Source organism: Aotus nancymaae, unplaced genomic scaffold (genome assembly GCF_030222135.1).
Source record: "Aotus nancymaae isolate 86718 unplaced genomic scaffold, 86718_ANA_hifiasm-v0.15.2.pri h1tg000044l, whole genome shotgun sequence".
Lineage (NCBI taxonomy): Eukaryota > Metazoa > Chordata > Mammalia > Primates > Aotidae > Aotus > Aotus nancymaae.
Window position 1 is genome coordinate 64,622 of NW_026988458.1, and position 21,017 is coordinate 85,638.

The 21,017-nt window shown below is 44.0% G+C and overlaps 1 protein-coding gene across 2 annotated transcripts; it reads right to left on the minus strand.

The window, feature by feature from the left end:
• Positions 1-8,051: 8,051 nt before the first annotated feature.
• Positions 8,052-20,763, minus strand: CHAMP1 (chromosome alignment maintaining phosphoprotein 1). 2 transcript variants are annotated; one of them, XM_012438578.2, is made up of 2 exons: positions 14,442-20,763; positions 8,052-11,855 (listed from the first exon to the last, which is right to left on the minus strand). In XM_012438578.2, the coding sequence occupies exon 2, from the start codon at positions 11,845-11,847 to the stop codon at positions 9,406-9,408; it is 2,442 nt and encodes an 813-aa protein (XP_012294001.2). In that variant the 5' UTR covers positions 11,848-11,855; positions 14,442-20,763; the 3' UTR covers positions 8,052-9,405. The 2 variants fall into 2 exon arrangements, with proteins under 2 accessions (XP_012294001.2, XP_012294000.2); XM_012438577.2 differs by having other exon boundaries at positions 8,052-11,902; positions 14,442-20,762.
• Positions 20,764-21,017: the final 254 nt, after the last annotated feature.

Here is a 21,017-nt window from a genome sequence, read left to right on the forward strand (position 1 = left end):
AAAGCACTTTCCACATCAACAGCAGCATATCAGGTATCAGGAAATGTGTTAATTTGCTCAAGCAATAAACCACAACTGGTACAGAGGCTACAACTGGAGTTACCACCTGGTTAGTCTCATGACAATCCAGTGTCATTCTCTAAGATCCATCCATCCGTCAGCCAGGCGTGGTGGCTCATGCCTGTAATCCCAGCAATTTGGGAGGCCGAGACAGGTAGATCGCCTGAGGTCATGAGTTTGAGACCAGCATGGCCAACATAGTGAAACCCTTTCTCCACTAAAAATACAAAAAATTAGCTGTGTTTGGTGGCATGTGCCTGTAGTCCCAGCTACTTGGGAGGCTGAGGCAGGAGAATCACTTGAACCTGGGAGGCAGAGGTTGCAGTGAGCCAAGACCACACACCATTGCACTCCATTGGGCAACAGAATGAGATTCCGGCTCAAAAAAAAAAAAGAAGATCCATCTGTCTTCTGTGAAGGCCAAAGAGGCAATCTGAGTGGGGATGTGGTGGGAGGTGCCTTCCCTATGTCCTTTAAGTCCTTGATAGTAATAGTAGCAGTAACCTCTTCAATCTCGCCAGGAATGTGGTGTTGCTTTTGGCTTACTATTGTCCTACATAGATGCAACAGTAGTGTCTTCCACCTGGCCTTTCCCAGCGCTTAACAGTCCTTACCTCACACATCAGGAAACCAATATGAAGATTTTTCCAGTTGCCAAGCATGTCTATTCTAGTTACGCATCGAAGAAAAATGAACCGTAGAATGAATTCAAAGACACACTGGGAGATGGACCAGAGCTGAAATTTCATTGATCACCTGACATCTACGAGCCTCTCCTCTGACTGGTGGGACAAAGTGACGCTTTGGGTCTCCTGGAACTAGTTTCAATTCAGAGCCAATGTCTAATAATCTCTGAAAGTTTTGATTATTTCGTTTACCCCACTGCCGCCACCTTGGCAAAAGCTATAGGTCACTTTTGTAAAGGGCAGAGGATTGACAGCATACATTTTTGCTTTTGCTCACTTGACCTAGAACTCTTCCATTTACACAGATCAAGTAAGAATTTTGTAGGCTTCCTATCCATTTCCCTTCTAGGAACACCATGATCCCCTAGCCAACACCACAGGTCTCTGTGAGTCAGACAATTCCAGCTGATGCTTTGGCTCTGCTGTCCTTTATGGTAACTGTACCCACCTTGGCTTTTGCCACCGAGTCTGTTACTTGGCCCCAGCCACCCTAGGATCTGATTAATCCCATTGAATTTAGGTTTCCCAATTCAGTGGCAGCCATTTCCACTGTAATGTCTGACCTACAGGGAAGAGTGATCACAGGGCCCTTCAAGGATGCTGGGTCTCCCCCCAAAAATTGATTTTCCACAGTATTGATGAACAGTGTGTCCTCTGCCCTCCACTTCCCCCAGGATGGGAGAGAGGGTCTTAAATGACAAATTAACTCTGATATTCTAATCTTCCTAAGCCTTTGAATCTCTTCCTCTATAGCATACCAAGGTAAGTCTGGTATTTCAAGTTAATTTACTGTGGGCCCCCATTTGGTCCATGGTTCAACCAACCAATCATACTGTTAGGGCACTAACTCCCCAAGCTGAACATTAAATCCAAAATCTCTGCTTGTTCCGTGATGAGCTGAGGAAGCTGAGAGACCAAAGACACTGACAAATCCAGTTTTTTGGGTGGTTGTTGTTCTGTTTTTGAGACGGAGTCTCGCTGTGTCACCAGACTGGAGTGCAATGGCATGATCTCGGCTCACTGCAACCTCCAACTCCTGGGTTCAAGCAATTCTCCTGCCTCAGTTGGGACTACAGGCCTGCACCACTACACCCAGCTAATTTTTGTATTTTTAGGAGAGACGGGGTTTCACCATGTTGGCCAGGATGGTCCTGATATCCTGACCTCGTGATCTGCCCACCTCAGCCTCCCAGAGTCCTGGGACTACAGGTGTGAGCCACCGCACCCGGCCAACAAATCTAGTTTTTAAGAAACAGTCTGGGCGCAGTGGCTCACACGTGTAATCCCAGCACTCTGGGAGGCCAAGGTGGGCAAATCACGAGGTCAGGAGTTAAAGACCAGCCTGGCCAACACGGTGAAACCCCATCTCTATTAGTAATACAAAAATTAGCCGGGCGCGGTAGCGGGCACCTGTAATCCCAGCTGCTTGGGAGGCTGAGGCAGGAGAAGCGCTTGAACCCGGGAGGCAAGGCTGCAGTAAGCGGAGATCGTGCCACTGCACTCTAGCCTGGGCGGCAGAGCAAGACTCTGTCTCAGATAAAAAAAAAAAAAAAAAAGAAAAGAAAAAAGAAATATTTCACATGGACTGATGAATAGAAGTCATGTCTTGCACAGCTGCAAGACAAGATGGTGGATCCCTGTGCCACTCCACGTGGTTATCCCCAGATCCAGGGCTAACATACCATAGAGAAAGACAACTGAAGGGATTTGCTTAAGGGAAAGATTTATGGTTTAAGTACAGCAGGTGAAGTAGGAATATCAGAGGCATTCCCAGAACTGAGGTTCATCTCAAGTCACCATGATAGGTTAGCATCCAAGATGGACACGCTTTGGCCTCCACACTGGGTGGTAGGCCCGCATCAGTAGACTCCACCCGAAACAAGTTTACGTGCCTTCTGTCACTCTTAATAGGCATAGTCCCCAGGTTCTGTTAGTTTGTTGGGAACAATCAGATAGTTCTTTTGTGCTGCGGCACACCTCCCAAGTCACATCTTACACCTCACCTTTAGGGGCCTGCTGGGATTTGAGCCTAGTTACATGTCTAGAGGCAAAGAAGTGGGTTCAGAGGAGAGTCACCATTATGTGGCAAGGCAACTACCTCAGAAAAGGCTATTTCAGATTCCTTAGGCAAAGTAGCATCATCGCCTCAGATAAGGTTGAAGCTACTGGCAAAAGACTCATCAAAATTTAGACATTCACCATCCCCAGCTTCATCAGGATCTGTGCATGTGTCCCCGAACTTTAGGGACCCCCGTTCCTTCACAACGATTGCCCTCACTTTAATAGTAGTCACCAGTGCAAGTTTGCCGATTTGACTCGCATTGTAAGTCAGCCACTCACAGGATTCACATTCTGGGTTTGGTTTTCAGCAATATCGGCTATCTCTTTCAGAGCAGACATAGCTTTTGGGCCACTAATGTAGTGATTGAGCTGGGAAGTCAAAACCCTGAGCTCATGCTTTTCTTTCCCCCATTTGCCCAAAGAAACAAGGAGCAGCCAGCCAATCTCATTATATTTGTTGGCTGGCAGAAATGTTCACAGGCAAAACAAACATGGTCAATCAGGACCTTGCCTCTCATGTGATTAGGAGTCTCCCAATTCTACTGCCAGACCATGCCATGGACTATGGGTGCTCTCTTTTCTACTGGGAATACAGTCATTAGTGTCTTTAAGTCTAAACAGATTAGAGAACTGATTCAGGAAACTCATCCCTAGAATTCTGTCCCACAAGAACCACTCTCAGTACCAAAATCTATTAGTCACAGTTCTCCAGAGAAGCAGAATAGGATGTATATGGGGAGTGGGAGATTTTTAAGGAAAAGGCTCACCCATTTGAGGAGGCTGGCAAGTCCAAAATCTGCAGGACAGGCTGACAGGCTGGAGACCCAGGGAACAGTTGATGTAACTTGAGTCTGAAAGCCATTTACTGGTAGAATTCCCTCTTCTTTGGAAAAGGTCCATCTTTTTCTATGAAGGCCTACAACTAATACAATAAGGCCTACCAAATAACGGAGGATAACCTGGATTTACTCAAAGCCTAATGATTTAAATACTATTTCTAAAAAATACCTTCACAAAATCACCTAGAACGTTTAATCAAAGATATGGGCACTGTGGCCTAGCCAAGTTGACACAAAATTAACCATTACAGTTTGATAAGACCTATACGCCCAAGAGAAACTTGCAGGAAGAAACTTTACTCTGCCCTCTAGAAGCAGCTCTATCCAGTAGTCACAGAATGTGAGTCTGATATGCAATTTTAATTGTTTTAGTCATATTAAGTACAACATTTTTATATTATTTAACCCTAACGTGAAAATGGTATTATTTCGGCATAGAACATGAAAATTTTACATTTTCCTTGTTATAAATGCTGATATTTTTATAACCCTTTGATCTCAATTCAGACTAACCACGTTCCAAGTGCTCAATATCACGTGACTGCCGGCTACTATACTGGACAGTACAGCTCTAGTTAGGCTGAGCTTATGCATTCAATTGTATTCACAATGTTTTCTTACATGTAAAAGAAAAAAAATATCCCATCGCCATTAAGTTAGGAGTTGTACTGCTTTCTCACGAGTAGAAATGGATTTGCCCTAATCTACCTCCCATCTTCATTCAATCCTCCTGGTGTTCCACAGAAATCATTTACAAGAGATCTGCTGGTGTTAGTAGCAAAAAGTTAACTATTGTGCTCAAGCCAACCTAGAACAACGTTGTAATTAATCAGGATTGAAGGAGTTTAAACGTCAGACTTTATTCCAACAGACGTTATTTTCAGTCTGTATTCTCCGTTTTGGGGTTGACTGCAGAGTAAGGTTTGGAGGATGTAATACAAAAGGTAGCACTCCTGTACTGCATTAACACTAGACAAGGTCCAATCCAATCCTGTAGGCTTTTCTGCCTCCATTCAAAAATGAAAGCTTGGCAACAGGAGCCTTGAAAGGTAGAACTGTGCCGGTCTTAGCAAGGAGCATGGGCCTTTAATAGGAAAAACGGGGTGATTATCACAGCTGGAAAAGTAAGAAAAATGAACATAGCATCTTAGACGTTGAGGTGGGGTGGGAAGGTTGCCTGAAAAAGGTAATAACATGCTAATAGCAGTAACTGGACATTAAGGGTGGTTTTGTATTAAGAATGATACATAAAAATCAGTGTTGTAGAGACCGTATTTTGGTGTGTTAGGGTAGGTGTCTTCAAGTTGACCTTGGAGACTAGGCCAGTGAGCCAGTGGAAACAGATATATTCCCAAAGGAGTCCAACGAGGCTTGACTGCCACAGGGGGCCAAACTGAGGAATCAAACCTTCAACTTTCAAGCTCAGCTGTGGCAGGCAGAATGGTGTCCCAGACGCTCAGATCCCGATCACCAGAACCTATGAACATGGTAGTTTACAAGGCAAAGGTGAATTAAAGCTGCTAACTGGCTAGCTTTAAAATAGGAAGATCATCGTAATCACAAGTGTCCTTAAGTGGAAGAGGGAGGCGGCAGAGAGAGGTGTGATGCCTGAAGCAGGGTCAAAGAGGTGCTCTGCTGAAAGCTTTACAGATGCAGGTAGAGAAACGTGAGCCAAGGCTGGGTGTGGTGGCTCATCCCTGTAATACTAGCACCTTGGGAGGCCGAGACGGGCAGATCACTTGAGGTCAGGAGTTCAAAATCGGCCTGGCCAACATGGTGAAACTCCATCTCTAAAATAAATAAATAAATAAATAAATAATAAAGAGAAAAAGAGAAACGTGAGCCAAGGAGTGCAGGCAGCCTCTAGAACAGTGTCCAATCTTTTGGCTTCCCTGGGCTACACTGGAAGAACTGTCTGCGACACACGTAAAATACACTGACACCAATGACAGCTGAGGAGCTCTAAAAAAAAGTGTCTTTGGACAAACGTTTTTTTTTTTGAGACAGTTTCTCTCTTGGCTCCCAGGCTAGAGGGCAGTGGCACGAACTTGACTCACTGCAACCTCCACCTCCCGGGTTAAAGCGATTCACCTACCTCAGCCTCCCTAGTAGCTGGGATTACAGGCGCCTGCCACCACACCCAGCTAATTTTTGTATTTTTGGTAGAGACGGGGTTTCACTATGTTGGCCAGGCTGGTTTTGCAACTCCCGACCTCAGGTGATCTGACCGCCTTGGCCTCCCAAAGTGTTGGGATTACAGGCATGAGCCACTGCGCCCAGCCATGTTTTACGAAAATGTATGAATTTGCTCTGGGCTGCATTCAAAGCCGTCCTGGACTGCATGCAGCCCACGCTTGTTCTAGAAGGTGGAAAAGGCAAGGGAATGAATTCTGTCCTAGAGCCTCCAGGAAATAACACAACCAGGCTGACACTTTTACTTTAGCTCACTGAACTACAGGCCGTATAACACATTTGTTGTTTTAAGCCAAGATCCAGATAATCTGAGATAACAATAGAAACGAATATATCATGCAACCAGAATGACAAAGGAACAGTCAAAGGCTAGATTGGAAGGGGTACAGTTTCCAGGATTTTTAGATCTGGGGCTGTAAGTAAACTTAAAAAGGAACACCTTTCCTGTTTTGTGAAGCTTGCAGACCCAATCTGATAAGCACCCTTCCATGTGTTCACCTAAGACAGTTATAGAATCCACACCAATATTTAAAATGCAGTATCTGATATACCATATAATTAATATCAAATAAAATTAATGAAAATTAAACTGAAGCCACAGTGAGGTAAACCGAGAACACGGGGGTTTAACCCAATAGAGTTACAGCCTTACAGCCAAAACTACACATGCACCACTACCACTTACTCGGGCAATTAACCCTTATCCCAGGGCACGATTATCAAAAACCCCACATCAGATGGCAGGTCATGTGACCTAGTTGGCTCTACCTGGAGCAAAGGTCTAGGATGAACTGCCAGGTCTGTACCAAACAGGGTGAAGTCTTAGGAAGAATCTGTGTAACAGGGTTGGTTTGAGACTGCAGGAGCCAGGAGAGCTTCTAAGTAATGCAGACCCTTTTTGCTTCTCAAAAACAATTTCAGTCAATCAGTATAGACAAGAAGAGGACTAGTATATCCGAGACACCTTACCTGTCCTACTTGTTGGCATCACTGCCTAGAAGGAAACTCCTCAACTGGAAGTTTGTTCTCAAGCTGCCGTGTAAATTGATAGCAGCAACTACTCTGTGCTATGTGCACCAAAGTTAACAGATCTGAGGCTTCCAAGACCTTACTTGGTATTATCTAAATGTATTAATCTGTTCTCACGCTGCCATAAAGAACTACCTGAGACTGAGTAATTTATAAAGACAAGAGGATAATTAGCCAACGGTTCTGCACGCTGTGCAGGATAAACGTGGCTGGGGCAGGGTGGGGGCTCGGGAAACTTACAATCACGGCAGAAGGCGAAGGAGAAGCCGGCTCATCCTGCGTGGCTGGAGCAGGAAGGAGGGAGCAAAGGGGACGGTGCTGAACACTTAAGTAACTCACACACTATCAAGGGAACAGCAAGGGGGTTTCCCACCAGGCCAGCCCCTCCTCCAACACTGGGGATTACAATTCAACATGAGATTCAGGTCGGGGTTGGGCGTGGTGGCGCACAACTGTAATCCCTGCACTTTGGGAGGCTGATGCAGGTGGACCACTTGAGCCCAGGAGGTCAAGACCAGTCTGGCCAACATGGCAAAACCCCATCTCTATTAAACTACAAAAATTAGCCAGACATGGTAACACGCACCTATAGTGCCAGCTACTCAGGAGCATGAGAAGCCCTTGAACCTGAAAGGCAGAGACTGCAGTGAGCCGAGACCACACCACTGCACACCATCCCGGGTGACAAGAGTGAGGAATGGTCTCAAAATAAAAAAAAAAAAGAGAGAGAGAGATTTGGGTGGGGACGCAGAGCCAAACTATATCCCTAAATATTCTTAGGATGTCTCAATGGGCATCGATAGGGAAGCCAAGGGCTGGGGAGCTACAACAAACTGTTCCTTGTTCAAAAACGTCTGGGAATAAATTAAACCCGGTACGGCATCTCAATACTTGCTACACACCAGAATCCTTTGAGATTAAATGCCTCACACTGTTTAGAGGCAGGCAGGATGGGCAACCACTGGAATTACACCACCTTTCATATGAAAGAATGAGATTTTCCACATGGAGTCCCCCCTATAAAAGCATTCCCCTAGCTTGCTTGACCACAGAACTCGGAGAAAACACAGCTAAGAAAATGCTGCTCCAGGTAAGACAACTCGTATGTTGAAAACATGGAAATAATGGACTTGGATATACACAATAAAAAGTACACAAAAGAAAACACACATGAAGATGTTGCTGACATGAAAGCCTTTCTTTTTAATTCGGTTGATACACATTTGACAAAATATTTTAGAATAAAATAATCCATGAACAGGTACAAAGTATTTACAGTAACAGAACAGGAAAACATAAAATCAATGTATTTCTTTAACAGAAATGTCTATAAAATTTTCTACTGTGAATCTGGAAGACTTTCAGTTCCTACTTATTAACCTGGTCTTAAGCCCCCACAGGCAACATCTAAGGCCCAGGAGTAGGATATACAAGTTCTAACATATTTGGCAATTAAGAATCATCTATTAGTGTGAGCTGGTGGGCAGTGGGGTGGCGGACAGGGAGGGAAGAACCAGATCTTAGGGTAAGTTACAGAATGGAAGACTCCACTGAAAACAACTATGGACAAGAGAGACTTAAAATCACACTTATCCTTCCCTTGTCTCCTGTGGGAGAAGGCTGCAAACTATTTTAAAGACTTACTCTATTTTTCCTATTAGCAGAAAATCAGCAACCCTGAGACTCCAACTTTCATGACATAAAAGCGAATACACAACTAGAAACTGATTAAGGTTTATAAACTACAGCTGGGCGCAGTGGCTCACGCCTGTCATCCCAGCACTTTGGGAGGCCGAGGCGGGTGGATCACGAGGTCAAGAGATCGAGAGCATCCTGGTCAACGTGGTGAAACCCCGTCTCTACTAAAAATACAAAAAAAAAATTAGCTGGGCGTGGTGGCACGTGCCTGTAATCCCAGCTACTCAGGAGGCTGAGGCAGGAGAATCGCCTGAACCCAGGAGGCGGAGGTTGCGGTGAGCCGAGATCGCGCCATTGCACTCCAGCCTGGGTAACAAGGGCGAAACTCCGTCTCTCAAAAAAAAAAAAAAAAGATTTATAAACTAATTTTACATCAGATAGAAAATAACTCTTATGATTTAAAAATACATGTAAGGAAACAAACCTTCTCAAATTTATTTTTCATGCCTAATTCTTAAACATTTCAACTAATAATTTCTATTGTCTGAAATTAGTTCCACACACAGATACACTTTAAATGAATGCTTTGAGTATAACTTGCTCTTATTAAATGGAATGCCTACTTTCTTGTATTATTATTCATATATACTTAAAAGAAATGAGAAGTTTAATCCACCTGGAATATATAGAAATTTATTGATTTACAAGATAGCCACATAGACAGAGACCAGGAAAAAATAATCAAATGCTCATTCTTAGTAGCACAACTGTGACCGCGGAACACGATACACTATACAGGTCATCTACTGATCCAACTACGTTACTTGATAAGCTATACTTACAAAGAATGGTTTCATCAGACACCTTAGCAGAGCAAATATTCACACTGTGTTGAAATATCAAATTTGCTGCTCCTCCAGTGGTGGTTCAAGAGCTTCCATTACCTTTTTATTTGCCTCTTCGTTATGCCGGCTTTGACAATGAGTTAAATGTTTCTTAAAACCTCTTGGGAAATTTGATTCAAAATTACAACGTGGACATTTAAGTAAACTTTGCCCATGGGCTGCTACGTGATTTTTAAGGAGAGATTCCAAAAGAAAAGCCTTTCCACAAATTGTGCATTTGTACGGGCTATGAACATTATGCTTATTAACCAAATGGTGCAAAACAGCACCTTTTTTCATAGCACGGCAGCAACAAATTTTGCAGTAATACTTTCCTTTTCCGCGCTTCATGTACTTTGCGATCTCCTCCTCAGAGATAAAAGCTTCTTTTTCTTCAGTGAACTGCAGCACATTCCTAGACTGCTCTGGACTAGTCATGTCCATTTTGTTCTCTTTGCTAAAGTCAATGGATTCCACATCAACCTGCTCTTGATCACTGCTTGATTCCTGGCCCTTAATATCCAATGCATCCAAATCTGTTTTAATGTACTCACTACTGCTAAGCTCAGCATCTGAGCTCTCTTGGTTGTCTTTCTTGAGCTTCTTTGAGGAAGGAAATAAAGTATCTTCTAAGAGTTTCTTAGGTGAAGCTAGTAGTTCTTCCTGAACCAGAATATCACATTTTTGATCATCTATGGCATCCATCTGTAGTTCATCACCAAGCTCAACAGCCTTCTGTGATTCTGAGAATATAGCAGATTTGGGGAGTTCAGGGAAAAGGGCCTGCTTCCGGGGCTCTGGAAAAAGGGCACGTTTGCGTGGTTCTGGAGAAGCAGGAGGGGCTGTTTTGGCAGGCTCAGGAAACAGGGCAGGTTTTCTAGGCTCTGTCTCAATAGAGAGAACAGGCTTCCAGATATCTGAGGCTGCTTTGGGGGACTCAGATGGCCCGGAAGTACCTGGTTTTCTGGTCTCAGGGAAGACAGGTTTCTGAGGCTCAAGAAAATAGGAAGACTTCCAGAGATCAGGAGAGCCACCACGGGAACTTTTCTGGGACTCAGGGAAATCAAGTGAAGCAGGAGAAGTTTTCCGCTGATCAGGAGAAAGTTTCCAAAGGTCTGGTGACCCGGAGGGTTTTCGGAGCTCTGGAGATCCTGCTGGACTACGGATTTCTGGGGACAGGGGTGGGCCAGGTTTGCGAAGCTCTGGAGACACTGGGGGAACTGCCTTCCAATGTTCAGGAGACAATGTGGGAGCTGTCTTTCGGAGTTCTGGTGGCCCTGACTTCCATGACTCAGGAGACGCAGGGGGAGACTTCCAGGAGCTGGGTGAGACTGATGAAGATTTCCAGGATGCAGGGGACACAGATGGAGTTGGTTTCCAAGGTCCAGGAGATATAGAAGGAATTGGTTTCCAAGGTCCAGGAGACACGGATGGAGCAGGTTTGGCTGGCTTCCAAGGTCCTGATGATGCTGACGGACTGGATTTCCAAGGCCTAGGGGACCCAGGTGGCCCTGGCTTCCAAGAACCTGGTGACACAGCAGGAGCTGGTCTCCTAGGCTCTGGGGAGACAGCAGGGAATGGCTTCCAAGGTTCAGGAGACTCTGAAGGGGATGGCTTCCTTGGCTCAGGGGAGGTAGTCCGGGCTGACTTCCGAGATTCTGGAGATGCAGTTGGAGATGGTCCCCAAGGTTCTGGGGAAGCAGCTAAAACTGGTGACTCTGGAGATGAGGCTGAAGGTGGCCCCAGAGTTTCTGGGAAATGAGAGTGCTTCTGGGGTTTGGGATTAATAAGAGTAGCCTTTACTGGCTCAGGAGATACAGGGGCAAGTTTCTGTGGTTCTGGAGAAGGAACGGGGGCAGGTTTCTGAGATTCACAAACAGGGACTGGTTTTGGAAGTTCAGGAGAAGAAACAGAGGCAGGTTTTGAAGGCTCAGGAGAAGGAAGAGAAGGTGTCTGTAGCTCAGGAGAAACAACAGAGCCAGGTTTCTGAGGCTCCAGGGGAGTAAGAGGAATAGGTTTTGGTGATTCTGGAGACAAAACAGAACCAAGTTTCTGTGTTTCCACTGAAAGGGCAGGTATGGGTTTCAGTTCTGCTGAATTAGAGGGTATTTTCTGGTGTTCAGGAAGAGGAGGACTTTTCGCAGGATCTGTTTCTTTGTTCAACTGATTTTTTGGCTTATCATTCCATTTGTCTGGGGATGCATGTTTGGCCGTGATGTGATAGTATACATTAGAGTACATCTTGCTGGTGAAAAAGCATTTATGGCAGTGAAATAGCTTTGCACTTTTCTGGTAAAATATCATTTTACCTAGTCCACCAGCATCCATTTCATCACAAAATTCTGGGTGGATGGTACCCATATGGATTTGTACATTTTCATAGTCTGTGCCTCTGAAACTGCAATGGTCACACTCCAAACGTGCTGACTGTTTACGAAGTTCCTGGAATACTTCCATTCTTCTTTCTGTTACCAACACACACGGTTATATTCTTTAAAAACTTTCAATACTGCTGCAATAAAGTAGGAATACATTATTTTCATGAACTGTAATTCTAAATAAAATGCTGTCAGTCCATTCTATAACTGCATAATTTTAACTCTAAAACAGTGCATGCTTTATTAGATAATATCTCTAGAGAGAATTTGAAGAAAAAGGAGATGTGGAAGAGTCCCAGGTACTCTGCTAGGAGTTTCACATACATCATCTCATTTAATCCTAATGATATGATTCAACTATTTTCACTGACAGATGAATAAACTGAGGTTCAGAGAAGTTTAGCGACTTTCTCTGGTCCAGGTTACAGGACTATCAGTGATCCGAACCTGACCCTAGAATTAGCTATTGCATGTGCTTTATACTTTGACTCTCAAACTCTGAGTACACAAGTCCTCAGCACACAAAGATGAGTGAATATAAAAATTAAATCTTGGCTATTTAAAGATGAACAAGAAACTAAACCTTTGCAGAAAGCACTTAATAAATTAAATCTAGCTATAAAAAGATCACTTTCTTTCAAACACGATGCTGGCTTGATTTCATGTAAACGTATTTTGTAATGTTTAATCTATTCCAATACAGAATTTTATTAATTCATTTAATAAATAAATTACTTTGTGTCCTATAATGTTCTAGGCACTTAGGTTTAAAGCAGTGCCTTGCAATATGGCATTCATGAGTTGGGAAGATAAGGTGGAGTGACGTAGAGAGGTTGCTGGAAAAGACCTCTCTGCGTGGCACGTTCCAGCAGAGACCCTGAATGACGTGAAAGTGCGTGCCAAGCAGAGGGCAGATGAGAGGACACCTCAGCAGCTGGAATATGGCTGCCGGAGAACATGAATTTTAAAAAATTGTAAGCCAGTCTTCTTAAATAGTAAAAGGAACAGAAGCTCACAACTAAAAACACATTCATTAAGACAGTACAAGATACAGAGTGTCAGTCCCCTGGGTAGCCGGTGTACTCATGTGTCCTTGAAAAAATGTTCTAGACACATATTTATCAACACACATACTTTACACAAATGGGATATTAAACATATCATCTGGCAACTTGCTTTCATTTACAATTTATCGCTAAGATATTTTTATATATGGAGTAAGCACTGACTTTCCTTGTACTTATCTTTGCATATGAGGGTATTTCTGCAAGGAAAATTCCTAGAAATGGATTTTGTGTTTAAAATGGATACATTTTACCAAATTCTCAAAAAGTTCTATTATTGCATACCAACAGTGTATATATGAGACACAATTTCCTGTAAATTCCTAATCTTTGCTACAACCTAGGCGAAAGCAAGTATCTCACTATTGTGTGACTGTGCTTCTCTTTAATGAGAAAGATTGAACACTTTCTCTTATTAATAGTAATGACAGGGTAAAAGACCTTTACTGCTCCTCAAACAACAGTACAGAATAGAAACACAGGCCCTCCCTTTATTAATTACAAACCATTAATTTTTAAAAACAATGCAAAATATGTAACATTTCTAACTTTGATAATTTTTTTGTTTGTTTCTTTGTTTTTTTGCCCAGGCTGGAGTGCAGGGTACGATCTCAGCTCACTGCAACCTCCGCCTCCTGGGTGCCTCCTGGGTTCAAGTGATTCTCCTGCCTCAGCCTCCCGAGTAGCTGCGAATACAGGCACATGCCACCACGCCTGGCTAATTTTTTTATTTTTAGTAGAGATGGGTTTTCACCATGTTAGCCAGAACGGTGTCGATGTGCTGACCTCGTGATCCACCCACCTCAGCCTCCCAAAGTGCTGGGATTACAGGCGTGAGCCACTGCGCCGGCTGATAATTTGTTTTTAAAGATATTATCACCAACAATACTGTTTCCTAACACTTTTAACAGTAGTGTACCATTTGCTTTTTTAACTTTTTTTGATCTAAAGCTAAAAAGGTGACAGATACTTGAGGAAACAATGCTTTTTTTCAGAAACTATTTACTCTTTTTGAGTTACCCAGCAGTTATCCTGTATCTTAGAAAATTGTTTTTACGGCTAGGACTGTAACAAAAGAAAAATAAATAATTCAGTACTGAAGAAAAATCTCTAAGAATTATCTTTAACTTACAAACATAATTGAATACATGTAGAAATAATGGGCTAACCATCCGCCTCAGAGCCCACTGTTAAATAAAACTAGAAGACTTTATGCCTCAATAATGCCTCGTGGCCTTAACTGGCAACAAGGAACAGTGAAGCCAGTATTAAAGAGCACTATATTACGTACTGTAATTACAACAGAGACTAAGAGCTCAGCTGTGTTGGGTTTGAATCAGACTCACCTACCATTCCCCATCCCTCCCAGTCACCCCTCCTCTTCCCTCTGCCTACCACCAGCTCTCCAGGCCCATCTCATACTTAAATCTAAAAAGAATGCTACAGAATTCACTTCTCATATCCCAAATTACATACATCTAGCACACATTCATACATACGGGCATGTAAACTTTTAGCGTTTTTCCTTAAGAATTCCAAGTATTTTTTTATTTATTTATTTTCGCATCATCAAATATTCTCCTAAGCATGCTTTCCCTACTAGACTTACCTGCAGTCTTACTAGACACCTTAAAAGTGGTCTTCAAAAGGCTGGCATTCTACATGGCTTTTTGACTAAACCACACAAATAGCCTATAGTATATGAAGAAGAACAAAGATGAGAAGTTGAACCTGGAAAAAAAAAAACAAAGAAAAGTAATCAAAACTGTATCTGTGACCATGTGTGTCCCTGTAATAGAATTCGGTGCATTTCTCGCACCATCCTGCCCTAACAGTGAGAGGAGTCCAATTCATTAAGCCCGAACATTACTTTTATGAAATGACACCAAAGACTATAGGAGATACCACTCCTGACAGCGTCCTTGTCTACTTTCTCTTTAATAATCCACTATGGAATTATGCCCATGTGTGTATCCAAACCCTTCTGAAACCCACCACCTCATTTCACTTCTCTGATGAGCACTCAGAAGACTGCTGGTGTGACTGCTGACTGTAACAGCTGACTGCTGTCAATTACTGCTATTACACAGCAGGGTGGCAAATTAACAGGTAGTGGAGGAAGGGACACCACAACAAACAAGTGCAAGAGGCACAAAGAGAAAGGACTCTGGGAGGAGCAGCACGGCAGTGTCCCGACTCCAAGGAAGAACACATGGACCTGCTTCAGTGATTGCTCTGCCCTCTTCTCTTCCTGCATGTATTTCAAAGATAAAGCATCACGGTGTGGGTGAGTCTGCTGACAGGAACAGAATGTGATACACTGGCCATGCACAAGCCACACAACAGCTCACACTGTGCTTCCCACTAGCTCCTATCCCCCCACACCCTGTCACTGCTTTAATTCTCACATCTGAACTCCCTGCCACTCGTCTCCCTTACTTCCCACCCATTCAACGTACAGCTAGCAAACCTGTCTTCCAAACAAAAGCCTAATGTGATCTGCCTGTTCACAATTTCTCCAAGTCTCCTAAGACGCCTACAGTACACAATTTGAATATGGCATATAAAGCTCTTCACAGTGTGGCCAATGACCAGACTGCATTCTCAAAATACTGGCTCACATGTAATTCCCTGACTCTTCCAGCATCTGGGCCTTTGTATAAGCTATTTCCTCTCCTTTATACTCCGTCTTGCCACTCGGCCATCAAGCAAATTCCTTCATCCTTCAAGCAGGACAGCTTTTTAAGTCAGTTGTCTCTCTGTATACACAGGGGATTGGTTCCAGGACCGCTCCCAGATTTCAGAATCCACACATACTCAAGTCCCACAGTCAGCCTTGTGGAATCTACATATATGAAAATTCAGTCCTCCATATACATGTCTCACATCCTGTAAACACTGTTTTTTTAATTGGCATTTGCTTGAAGTTCAAACCTGTGTTATTCATGGGTCAACTGTACTGGCCTCCCGATGTTTCCTGGAAGCCCCAGCTGTACGCACATCTCCAGTGCGGCATCACCCTCTGGCACTGCAGTCTGACACCAACAACAGTCGCTCTTGGTGAGGAGGGACGATCCATTTATTCACCTCTGGACCCACTGCACATGCCTGGCACACAGTATGTGCTCTGTTCAATCCTAACATTCTCTCAATCTTAGACTCACAGGATTTTAAAACCAGAGGAAACCTAAGCTACCATCTATGTAGTCTCAAAGTCATAGGATTTGGGAGTAGGAAAAGACCTCAGGGATCATCTACTCTTAAAACTTCAAATTATAGTTAAGGAAACTCAAGCTTGACATTAACCAGCTTGCCCAAATCAGACAAAAGATCAGTATCTGATGAGAGAATAAAGTTCTATCTGCCCAGGTTCTTGCTACATATACACAAACTAATATAGTGGACTTTAGTAAGACCTTTTAAAGCCTGTACAATAGGCAAAAATAAGCAAGATGAAGCAAACACTTAAAATCCATATATCAAGCACATAAATACAGGACTATAGGGAACTATATCCCATATTCTGCACTGGGCAGAGTACACCATACCAGTGGATCGCTGTCTCTAGCTCTGTCAGGAAGGACGCTTTAAGAAAGTCTCTAACAAACTAGAGAACATGCAAAAAAAAAAAAAAAAAAGAAAAAAAGCAATCAGGATGGCAGGTGGCCTTAAAAAAAATCTTTATGAATACAGACATTTAACTTCAAAAGGGGAAGAATTATAGATAATATATAAGCTATACTATAAGTGACAAGCAGAAGCCAGCAGCCAGCAGGAAAAGAATTTTGGCTCAGCACAGTTAACAAAGTACTCTATCATGAACTAGAATGAGTTATTTGTCAGAGGGGAGTACTCCGTAATTAGAAGCTGATAATCAGACCGGGTGCAGTGGCTCATGCCTGTAATCCCAGCACTCTGAGGCAAGCATATCCCTTGAGCTCAAGGGTTCAAGAACAGCCTGGACAACATGGTGAAACCCCATCTCTACAAAACACAAAAATTAGCCAGATGAGCAGCATGCACCTATAGCCCTGGCTACTCAGGAGGCTGAGGGAGGATAAATCACTTGAGCCTGAGAGGCAGGGGCTGCAGTGGACCAAGACTGCACCATCACACTCCAGCTTAGATGCCAGAGTGAGACCCTGTCTCAAAAAACAAAACAAAACAAAAAAGCAACATCAAAAAACTGATGATCAGCATAGGACTAGAAGGATCTTCAGAGGGCTTGAGTTCAACTTCTTCATTTTGTACCTGAAAAGACTGATGCTGAGGGAGAGAAGTGACCTGTCAAAGATCACAAAGATCACTTAGGTCAGAGGCAACAGCAGTTTTTGATTCTGGCTTCCTCAGTTCTGGATCTCTGCTATAACAAAATGCTGTCTTTCCCACAGTAGCACAACGATCCACAAAGATGTTACAGAATTGAGCCCCAGAATCCAACTTTTAGGCAGAGCCTAGAGAGCTGGGCGTCCTTCCAGCTTTAAGGTTCTAGCAAAATTTCTTCCTAAATTTCAGAACTCCTAACCCTAACTAAAAATTAACTCAGAATGGTCCAGATTAACAAAAATTTCTTTGTGTCTTTATAGATTACATCTCGTCTCTAAAAAAACTTAAATTCTAATCACTGGTGCTCTGCCAGTCTGTCACCCAGTGTTCTTCAATGCAATGTTGTGCCGTATGGTGCATCGCGACTATTTCCCATGTCCCATTCAATTTCTTCATTCACGTCCAATGCCACTGATCATCTTTTATGACACATGTGATGCACAGTTTTAAATTAAAATTCAACGTGTAGCATGTTTAAAGCTAAACGGGTACCATTAGTCTATACACACTAGCATTGTTCTTTACCTTAGCTTTTTTTTTTTTTTTAAAGATGGAGTCTTGCATCATTGCCCAGGCTGGAGTGCAGTGGCGCAATCTCCGCTCACTGCAACCTCCACCTCCCAAGTTCATGTGATTCTCCTGCCTCAGCCTCCAGAGTAGCTGGGATTACAGGTGCACACGACCACACCCAGCTAATTTTTTGTATTTTTGGTAGAGATGGGGTTTCACTGTGTTGGCCAGACTGGTCTTCAACTCCTGACCTCAGGTGATTCCCCGCGCCTCAGCCTCCCAAAGTGCTGGGATTACAGGCAAGAGCCACCATGCCAGGCCTTAGCCGACCTTTTTTTTTAAGAGACAGGGTCTTGCTCTGTTGCCCAAGGTTTTAGTGCAGTGACGCAATCACAGCTCACTGCAGCCTCATACTCCTGGGCTCCAGAGATCCTCCCACCTCAGCATCCTAAGTAGCTGGGACTACAGGTGCACGCCACCATATCTGGTTAATTTTTTTTGTTTCTGCAGCAATGGGGTCTCACTAGGCTAATTTTTTTTGTTTCTGCAGCAATGGGGTCTCACTATGTTGTCCAAGCTGGTCTTGAATTCCTGGCCTCAAGCAATCCTCTTGCCTTGGCCTCTTGAAGTGCTGGGATTACAGGAGCCACCATGCCCAGCCTTTAAAAAATTGATCAACTGGCCAAGCGCGGTGGCTCACGTCTGTAATCCCAACACTTTGGGAGGCTGAGGTGGGTGGATCATTTGAGGACAGGAGTTTGTGACCAGACTGGCCAACATGGTGAAACCCTGTCTCTACTAAAAATATAAAAATTAGCTGGGCATAATGGTGCACGCCTATAATCCCAGCTACTTGGGAGGCTGAAGCAGGAGAATTGTTTTAACCCAGGAGACGGAGGTTGCAGTGAGCCAAGACTGCACCACTGCACTCCAGCTGGGCAACAGAGTAAGACTCCATCTCCAAAAGAATTAAAAAAAAAATTAATAAATGAATTTTTCAAGTAGTTTTATGTTTAAACAAAAACTAACATACAAGAATTCCCATATACCGCCTTCCACCAACTCCCTAGCCCCTAGTTTCTCCTACTACAGGGAGCATCCCTAATCTGAAAATTTGAAACCCGACATACTCCAAAATCCACAACTTTAGGAGTGCCAAAGGGAGCATTTTGGCACTCAAACAGTACAACGTAACTATTCCAAAATCCGAAAGTGGGGAGAGGGGAGAGGGGAGATCCAAAGCACTTCTGGTTCCAAGCACTTCAAATAAAGGACACTCAACTAGTATTAACATCTTTTGTTAGTGTGAGACATTTGCTACAATGATGAACTAATATTGATTTATTAAGTCTATAGTTTATGCGAGGAGTCACTTTTTTTTTTTTTTGATGGAGTCTCGCTCTGTCCACCAGGCTGGTGTGCAGTGGCGCAATCTCTGCTCACTGCAACCTCCGCCTCCTGGGTTCAAGCGATTTTCCTGCCTCAGCCTACCGAGGAGGTGGGACTACAGGCGCCTGCCACCACACCCAGCTAATTTTTGTATTTTTAGTAGAGACAGGATTCCACCATGCCCAGCTAATTTTTGCATTTTTAGTAGAGATGGGTTTCACCATGTTGGTCAGGATGGTCTTGATCTCTTGACCTCGTGATCTGCCTGCCTTGGCCTCCCAAAGTGCTGGGATTACAGATGTGAACCACTGCGACCAAGGAGTCACTTTTTGTGATGTGCAGTTCTATGGGTTTTGACAAATGCATAGCATCATGTACCCACCACTACGGTAGTCACACAAAAGGATTTCATTGCTTAACATCTTCCTGTGCTCCTGGCAACCACTCATCTTTTTACTGTCTCTGTAGTTTTGATTTCTCATGTGTATTTTTTAAAGGATGGTAAATAGAACATAAAACTTGCCATTTAGGCCGGGCACGGTGGCTCATGCCTGTAATTTCACCACTTTGGGAGGCCAAGGAGGGTGGATCACAAGAGGTCAGGAGTTCAAGACCAGCCTGACCAACATGGTGAAACCCAGTCTTTACTAAAATTACTAACAATTAGCTTGGGGTGGTGGCGGGCGCATGTAATACCAGCTACTCGGGAGGCTGAGGCTGAGGGTGCGGTGAGCTGAGGTCGCGCCACTGTCCTCCAGCCTGGGCAACAAGAGCAAAACTCCGTCAAAAAAAAAAAAATTACTTGCCATTGAATCATTTTTAAAAGCACAATTTAGTTTAGTTCTAAAATGTTATGCAAACATCACCACTATCCACGTCCAGAATCACTTCACCACAAACAGAAACTGTACTCATAAAACGCTAACTCCCACTCTGCACTTTCAGTGCTGGTAATCTCTAATCTTTCTGTGTCAGAAGGGGAATCGTACAGTATCTGTCTTTTTGTGCCTTATTTCACTCAGTATAATGTGTTCAAGGCTAGTTTATATTGTAGCAGCTATCAGAATTTCATTCCAATAGTCCATTATATGTAAATACCACAGCTTGTCTTTCATTCACCTGTTGATAGAAATCTGGATTGTGAATGCTGCAATGAACATTTGTGAACAAGTAACTGAGTCCCTGCTGTCAATTTTTTTGGATACAAACCTAGTAGAAGTGAGGAAGCACTACCAATTCCCATGGCTGTTGTACCGCCCGACATTCCCACCAGCAACGCACCCGAGCTTCAATTTCTCCACATCCCCAACACTTTTTAATTTCCCATTTTTGTTAGCAGCCATCCTAACAGGTGTGAGGTAGCATCTCACTGTGGCTTTCATCTGCATTTCTTAAAGGCTAGTGATGCTGAGCATCTTTGCACGTGCTTGTCGGCCATCTGTCTGTCTTCTCCGGAGAAGTATCTATTCAAATTCCTTGCCCATTCTTAAGCTGGGTTGCTTTTTGTTGGTCAGCTGCATCCCTTCTTGTATTTAGACATTAACCCTTTATCAGGTTTAGGATTTACCAATGTCCTCTGCCATTTTGGAGGCTGTATAGCGGATTTTTAAACAGTAATGATGACAGAAGAGGAGGCAGCCTAGGACTCAAGCGGAAAGAACGGCTTTCGCGCTGCGCTGCCCGCAACTTCCCAATGATTTCACGCGCAAAAGTGTTCCCTGCCGCGGCCGCGACTGACACCGGGCCTCCCCGCTCCCTGCACAAAGACGCACTCCCGCCCGGCCTCCGGGGGCGGGCCCTTCCCGCGGCCGCGCAGGGGGCGAGGCGGCGCAGGCCCCCTTCACTCGGACCCGCGGCTTCCTGCCGGGGCGGCCCCGCCAGCTCGGCGGCCGACACGGCGCTGGGGATGCGGGCCCCGGCCACGCCCCTGCCCCGCTCGCTCTCGCTCCTCACCGGTCCG